Source organism: Neopsephotus bourkii, unplaced genomic scaffold, assembly GCF_033783945.1.
Source record: "Neopsephotus bourkii isolate Nb327-2 ecotype Australia unplaced genomic scaffold, CSIRO-AGI_Nbou_v1 NB_36, whole genome shotgun sequence".
NCBI lineage: Eukaryota > Metazoa > Chordata > Aves > Psittaciformes > Psittacidae > Neopsephotus > Neopsephotus bourkii.
In genome coordinates this window covers 486593-494426 of record NW_026900553.1, presented here as the reverse complement: position 1 = coordinate 494426, position 7834 = coordinate 486593, and the positions used below count along the sequence as shown (strand labels likewise).

Genomic DNA, 7834 nt, shown 5'->3' with positions numbered 1-7834 from the left:
GAGGCGCTTCCGAAGGGCGGCCGCCGGGAAGTGCGGGGCAGCGGGACGGCAACAAGGGTGCGCAGCGCTGCCTCCAACAGAGCACCCCTCTCTGCCGGTCCTGCCGCTCGCCGTCGCGCTCCTATGACATCAGGACGCGGCGCCGAAGGCCCCGGTAGTCACCCACAGCGGTGCCTGCGCAGAAGCAGCTAAAACTCTAGCAGGACTCGCCTCTCTTCAAGTCCCCGGGAGTCACGCCGCAAAGCTAAGCGCTCCCGCGGGGCGCACCGCGCTCTCTCTGCCATGGCTTCCTGCCGCCGCCACTCGGCTCAGAGCACGCACAGTTCCACGCAGCCCGGCATTGCGAGAAGCGGCGAAGGAACACGAAACCCCACCCCCGTTCCCCTCGGCGCCTTCCGGGGGGGGAGGGGGGGGGGGGGTTACGTCACTGCCATGACAACGCGGCCCTCCCCTGCGCGGCTCGGCACGCATGAGGCGGAAGCGGTCGCCGGGGCTGTGGCGGGTAATGGCCGGTGCGCTGCTGGCTGTGCTGGCCCTGCTCTGGGGCTCAGAGGTGGGCTGCGGGCTCAGCGAGCGAGCGAGGCGCGGGCTGTGGGGTGTTCTGGGACGGCTTCTCGCCCGAAGGTGGTTACCGGGGGAGGGTCCGGAGGAGTGCGCTTGACGGCGGGGTCGGGGCTGCGGTTCTGCCTCACGTAGCGCTAGGCGTAGGGTTGGTTATGTGTTTTTGTGGGCCTTGGGCGACATGGTCTGCTGTGAGCTGTCCCTGGCAGGGGGTTGGAACTGGATGATCTTAAGGTGCTTTCCAACCCTATCATTCTGTGACTTATACAGCCCTTCCGAGATAAATGCATACACGGGGTGATGCTTTTATAGGGGCTTCCCAGCAACAGGCTCTGCTTAAATGAAGACGATCTTAATGATATCCGGGCAAGTAATTTTGCACTTCTTGCAAATCTTGTCTGATTTTCTCTGTGCTTAAGTACTCTCGATTTTCTTTAGGGATAGTCTGGTCTTTCTGAAGCTGTTCGTGGTTCTGTGTGGCGAACTTAGCCCTGCTTCTAGTAAGGCACTTAACAGAAAAGTTAAATGTCCCTGGGCCTGCAGGATCACCACTTGTTAGTTCTGTCCCGATCATTCAGTTTCAGTGCCCTGCTTGCAGCTGTGCTTAGCTTCCATTCTTCTGCTGGAAAACAGTACAAGTGAGAAGATTATAGTTTCCCATTGTCCTTTAAAATATATATATATTGATCCGAGTTTTGCTTTCCTGGTATCTTAAGCTTCCTCATTTCCAAGATGTGGTTTTCCTTCCTGACCTGCATATTACTTTTATTCTGATTTTCTTACTCTCATATCCTTTGAAGTTGTTACCGATTCTGTTGTGTTTGGAACTGTCTCTACTATTTTCTTCGTTTTGGAGCACAATTTACAGATAAGTATTAGCAACATCAATATAAGAAATTTCAGGCTGTTTTTTTTTTTTTTTTTTTGCCTTCTAATTCCAGAGCTCTTAAACCCAAAGGATTTCTTTAGCTAATTTCCAATTTGTTGAAATAATCTATTTTCTTAATTAAAATTGAACAAATAAATTTATGATGCTTCAGTACACACTTGCTTTCTACTGCTGGATATTCTGGTCCCACTGTTATGGAATTTATCAACTATTCGATATTTATTTTGTATTTTCAGGTTTTAAAAGCATTTGATTATGTCTCTCCTTGGAAGGGACAGCAACAGATGTACAAGTTGGACATAGGTTGGCCTAAAATTCCAGAATACTTCACTAGCCAAACATTTTGTGTTGCTGTTGACTCTCTTCATGGTTTGGTCTATGTGGGACAAGTGAGTGAGAATATTATACTCCTCTATTTGTTGTTCTAGTGTATTTTTGCCCTTAAAGTTACTGGTTTAGGATATATATGTGTGTGTCTGTGAATAATTATTTTTTCAAAATTAGTGAAAATATAAGAACACATGTTTCTGCTGTACTCATTTTTAAAGCAGTTCTGGCACCATACTTGTTTGTGCTTTTATAAGCATTAAATTTCTGTGGTGCGAATGCATTATTTAACTTAACTGAGTAACAGTAGCTTCTTAACTGCAAAGTAAAATGTAATTCTGGAGCAGATGACTCTTCCACTCTTTCAGCCTTTGTCCCATGAAATCAAAACCACACAACTCTTTAGCCAGTTACAGTAACTGCCGTTCAGTTATTTACTGTACCCAGTTCTATGCATTTGTATCTCTAGGTCACAGATGAAACATTCTCTCCATGGCAGGTGGTGGGATTTAATTATAAAGCACCCTATGAGTGCCTGAGTGCTGTGCTACTAATAAGTATGGTTACAGTTTTTCATGCCTGTGTTACACTTGTCATATTTTTTAACAAGAACGTAAAAACACAATTCAAAATGAAGACCAGGGTAGCTGCAGGAGCTTGGCTGCTCTGAAAACTGGACTATTGATTCAAGTTGAAACTCTACAATGAATGGAAGGATTTGCATGCTAAACTTAGACCCTTCTTCCTCTTTTCTAGATGGAAAAAGTGAGATCTAGCAGACAATCTCAGGAGATCTTACAATTCATGAAGCGTTGTAAAAAACTTACAAAGAGGAATTTCAAAACATATGATTACTTGATTAATATGTTTTCTTATTAGACCTTTTTTTTTTTTGCCTTTTTTTGCCTCTTCAGAGGGGAGACAATGTGCCAAAGGTACTTGTATTCTCAGAGGAAGGCTATTTCCTTTACTCCTGGAATGATACAGTTGAAATGCCCCATGGTATCTTTGTACTGAACACCGCAACTGATAGTTCAGTATGGATCACAGATGTTGGAACAGGTATGCATGGTGGTAGTATTAGCATTTCTTTCCCCACCTAATGCTAATGCTGCAGATACTACTTTAAACATCTCATTTAAGTCCTTCAAAAAATTCTGAGGCAGATTGGTGCTTTTCTTGCCATGAACAAACTTCTTGGGTGCTGCACAAAACACTCTGAATGTTTAGGATTTGTGCTGTGTGTCTGCTTATAGCTTCTGAAGTTAGTAAGCACTACCCCCACCCCTGCCAGGAGAATTATTGGGAAAAATAAATATTCTGGCTAGACTTAGGTCCTAGGTCTGGTGACCCTAAAACAATGGATGAATATTGTAGCTGATGGGTTTACTAACCCACAGTCATAGTCTCACTATGGAATTTTGTCTGTTTGATTTATTAATATCACTTGTGAGTATCTTTTTTAATCTTTGTAATCAGTTGTATTGTTTTTGTTTGTTGTTGTGTTTTTTTTTAATTCAGGGAAATATGGGCACACTGTGAAGCAGTATAGCCCTTCAGGTAAACTTATGCAGATTTTGGGCACGCCAGGTAATGCTGGTTCAAGTTTGATTCCCCTACAATTTGACCAACCAGCAGACATCTTTGTAGAAGAAAGTGGAGATATTTATGTTGTGGATGGAGATGGAGGAATGAATAACAGATTGCTCAAACTATCCAACGGTATGGAAAAGTAAACTTCTGCAGTAGCTGACCACTGACAACTGAATTTTAAATAACAGGGCTTGAGAATACTTTTAAGTGAGGACCGGGTAGAGCTGTCATTTAACATTACTTTGAAGACTTTGTTGAATCAGATCCTGTTTTGTTGCTTGTCACTTCAGGAGAAATCTCCTATTCATTAACAACAAAAGGCTGATAAAATGAGTTTGTTCAGTCTTCAAGAGAGAAGGCTAAGGAGGGTTCATATTGCTGTCTTCAGGTGTATAATGTGAGAGAAGAGAAAGCCACACATTTCTTGGAGGTGCATAGTGAAGAATAAGGAATGCTAAGCAAATGATACAAGAGAGGTCAATTCCAGCTTGATTTTTTTGAGGGACAGTCTCACAATGAGGCTGAGCAGACAGTGAACAGTTTGTCCAGAGATGATGTGCAGTCTCCACTCTTGGAGGTGCTCAAAACTTGACAAGTAACCTGATCTACAGGGTTGGATTTGTTATCAAGGCTAGTCCTGCTTTGAGAAGCAGATTTGCCTGGATGAGGTCTGGAGATCTTGTATACTTAAATTATTCTGTGGTTCTAATTAGCTTGCTCATATTCCCCAGTTAGATGACCAGTGTTGGTTAGGGCAGTGAGTGAGGAGTCTGCACTTTTCTGTCATTGGAAAAATGCGGAGGAGCTAGTGTTTCCTTTGTTCTATCATAAAAATTAGTTTTGTAATATCTATTTTGCAGATTGGTAAACTGTGAAAATGCAAAACTGACTCAAAACTGTTAGGTAGTGAATAGTAAAAGATTAATTTAGTAAGCAAATTAATATCGTAATCATCCACCTATTTATATTTTTTCCCCTTTAATATGGTATTTAACAGAGCCTTGGACTATGGCTCTTTTATAATAGTAGCTACATTTCTGGAACCATAATACTGAAACCATGAATAATAATCCAGTAGTCACTGTAGTAGTACCGGTATTGCTTGGGTTTATGTGTCAGGAGTACTGTGTTTAAAAAGTCTGAGTTTAGAAATGTCACCTTTTAAAAATTAATCAAGGTAGCTTTGCCAGGGAATAACTTCAAGATGGCTTATTTATTGTTTTCTTACAGTGTTTTATGTTTTAATTTGATTTTTCATGGTTCTCACTGTTTAGATTACAGAGAGATATGGATGGCTGGAGCAAATGGAACTGGCATTGGTCAGTTCAAGATTCCTCACAGTGTAACAGTGGATCCTGTTGGACGGGTAAAGAATAAAGAGGGAATTTTTTCATCTTCCAACAGACTTGTTTACATGTATTCGAGCAAAACAAACTGTATTTCTTTTTTAATTGAGCTGTTGTGATCTGGTTCATTTTATGGTAATTGCAGTTTTCAGTGTGATGGTGGGCATGAGCTTAAGTTTCATACTGCAGGTCTTACTGAAGTGGCTGGCTCCAAGGTTAACACAGGGCTTGTGACCAGTGGTTATATTGTCAATGTCCACACAACCACAGGCTGTTCTTCCTGCAGTTTCTAACAGGTTGTTATTGTGAGAGTACAGGAGAATTATGTTCAGTAATAAATATCTACCCAAGAACTTACATTTTTTCAGGGAATTTAATTTCATATTTGGAAATTCTAAATAAGCTTGGGATGATAGTAAGGCTGTAGCTAGGTTGTGGACATCAGACCTTTTATACATGCAGCTCAAGCCATTCAAGAGTCTACTTTTGTCAGGTGTTAACCTTGGCCTGGCTTTTGCTCTGCTGCTCTTGTAGTCACTCCTTAATCTGTTTTGAAAAAAATTGATTGACTAAAACATCTTAAAATCATTGGTTTGAGCTAATTCTGCTGACGCTGTCTGAACCAGAATAAGAACCATATATAAAAATCACTTATCTGCCAAAACTGGCAGGGTGGGAGGGAGAAGGGGAGGCACAGGGTTGCTTTACATGAAAGGGTAACTCTGAGTATATATGTTCAAAGACAGCAATTGTGATGCTTTTTGATTTTATTGCCAGCATAGTGCTGATCTGCCCCTGTTAAAAATAGTTGTTAATCCCTAAGAAATCTAAGGGAATGCTTTAGTAATGTGTCTCTTTAAAATTGTGATGAAAGATCTCAGATGAACTTAGTTATTGCTCCCTTGTAATGAATTTTATTATCAGACTGATGGGCTGTCAACAGTTAAAACTTCAATGGTTGTAGTTCAAGAGGTGCTTTCACTGAACTGTCTAGTGGTATTGCTAGCTTGGGTTGTTTGTGAACTCAACATAGGATGGGACAGAAACAAGCTCTACAAAACTGGTAAGACAAAACATGCTGAAAATGCTCTTGGTATTTAAGTTGCTCAATATTTAGAGTAGTGTTAGGCATATCAAGAGTGTTTGCAGATGCAATCATCGTAAGCCTGAGTCATTGGCATGAGACTACTTTTGAAAAACAAATTGTTAGCAAGTGACAGATCAGTATTTTGAGAATTAAATAGTTAATATGTCCTCACTGTGGAATAGGAATCCTGCTAAACATATCCATATTACAGCCACAAAAATTAAGAGACGGCATTGCTTTCTCTGTTAAAGTAGTATGAAGTAATTTGTGTGTATTAACTATGTGGTGGTTTTGCTTTATAGCTGGAAGTCAGATTTACGTATGTTCCTCCCTATTTAAAACTACATTCTTTCAAGGTGTACTTCCTTTTTACTACAGGACACTTTGCTCATGTAAGAAATAATACATTTTGTTCTGTTTGTGAACAGCCATTATTTTTGTTTTTAACAGGTGTGGGTTGCAGACAGAGACAACAAAAGAATCCAAGTTTTTGACAAAGTCACAGGGGAATGGCTTGGGTCTTGGAGCAGCTGTTTTGCAGAAGATGGACCTTATTCTGTCAGGTATTGTTGAACAGTTCTTTTGGACATATGCAATTACATAAACAAGCTGTATTCTTAATGAATTAGAATGTTAATATTTAATGCCAGATGCCAAGGAATAACCAGTTTAACTAATAGAGTACTGGGCCATAAGGTACCGCACAGCAGTATCTTGACAGGGGAATCCATGGAGCCATGGATTTGAGTGCAGGACTGGGAACTTCATTTTAAAGTTGTAGTGTGTTGTTGAGCTTACTGTTGCAGCTTTTACAGGAAGAGGGATTGTCTTAAATAGGCTTATTGTAGTATAATGTGTCTCAAGGAACACCAATGTAAAGAAGCAAGGCTTACAAGTTAGTTCTCAATGTTTCAGTGCATTTAGACTCTTGTAGCCTTCAAAAAGTTGGCTGTTCAGGAGGTTTTGTTTGTTTAAAATTGCATGGCTGTGTTAACATGAGATGTCATGCGGAGTTTATAGTTCAAAATACATTTCTGTCTTTCACAGATTTACTGCCGATTACAAATACCTAATTGTTGCTCAGCTGAATATCAACCGGTTAGCAATCTTGGCAGCACCGGTGGTTGGCTCTATTGGGGACTGTGTTATGATCCAAACAATCCAGCTGGCAGATGAAACCAAACCACACCTTGTGGATGTAGACATGAGCAGTGGAGCAGTCTATGTTGCAGAGATTGGAGCCCAGCAAGTACAAAGATATATACCCTTAAGCTGATGGTTTCCCACAACTGCTGTGGCATAAGCTGTGTGATACATAAGACCTATAACCACATTTCCTTGAGTTTTCTATAGCTTGTGTTTCCTCAGACAAGCACAGAATACTGTACTCTGGAACACCAGAGATGAGAATCTGTCCTACCTGTCTACCTGTTCTTCAGTCCTGGAGAAATACTTGGTCTTGAGCTGTTACTCATTTTAGCAATGCTGTGGTGGCTTTTGCTTTTGTAGCTGCCAATTGTAGGATGACTTTGATAAGCATCTTTATTTTATTATATAAAACTTTACAAACACAGCTGCTGTTCTTAAATGTATAGGGTCATCCTAGGGCTCCTCTACATAGCCTGCTTGTGTTTGTTGTTAAATGAAGGTCAGAACTATCTGAAAGAAGTGTATAAATGTTTTCCTGGGAGGAGGTAAGCACCTCAGTTTAATATTTCTTCACTTTTTTTTTTTGTTTCGTTTGTTTGTTTTAAATCATTGTGCTGATACTGGCCAACACTGAGTATAGGGATGCATTATCACAGTATCACAGTATGTTAGAGATTGGAAGGGACCTCAAAAGATCATCTAGTCCAGTCCCCCTGCCGGAGCAGGAACACCTAGATAAGGTTACACAGGAATGTGTCCAGGCGGGTTTTGAATGTCTCCAGAGAGGGAGACTCCACAACCTCCCTGGGCAGCCTGTTCCAGTGTTCTGTCACCCTCACTGAGAAGAAGTTTCTTCTCAAGTTTAAGTGGAACCTCTTGTGT

At 41.1% G+C, this 7834-nt stretch overlaps 1 protein-coding gene across 1 annotated transcript; it reads left to right on the top strand.

Moving 5' to 3' along the window:
- Positions 1-412: 412 nt before the first annotated feature.
- On the top strand, positions 413-7187 carry NHLRC3 (NHL repeat containing 3). Its single transcript, XM_061344955.1, has 7 exons — positions 413-553; positions 1687-1839; positions 2692-2839; positions 3299-3499; positions 4645-4736; positions 6254-6366; positions 6851-7187. The coding sequence occupies exons 1-7, from the start codon at positions 470-472 to the stop codon at positions 7077-7079; spliced, it is 1020 nt and encodes a 339-aa protein (XP_061200939.1). The 5' UTR covers positions 413-469; the 3' UTR covers positions 7080-7187.
- The last annotated feature ends 647 nt before the right edge of the window (positions 7188-7834 follow it).

What these genes read in the sequence shown, in the direction of transcription:
- NHLRC3 (XM_061344955.1), top strand. Translation starts at nt 470, where the DNA reads ATGAGGCGGAAGCGGTCGCCGGGGCTGTGGCGGGTAATGGCCGGTGCG. An exon ending in CCCTGCTCTGGGGCTCAGAG is followed by an intron (nt 554 to 1,686) that starts GTGGGCTGCGGG and finishes TTGTATTTTCAG; the next exon opens with GTTTTAAAAGCATTTGATTA. An exon ending in GTTTGGTCTATGTGGGACAA is followed by an intron (nt 1,840 to 2,691) that starts GTGAGTGAGAAT and finishes TTGCCTCTTCAG; the next exon opens with AGGGGAGACAATGTGCCAAA.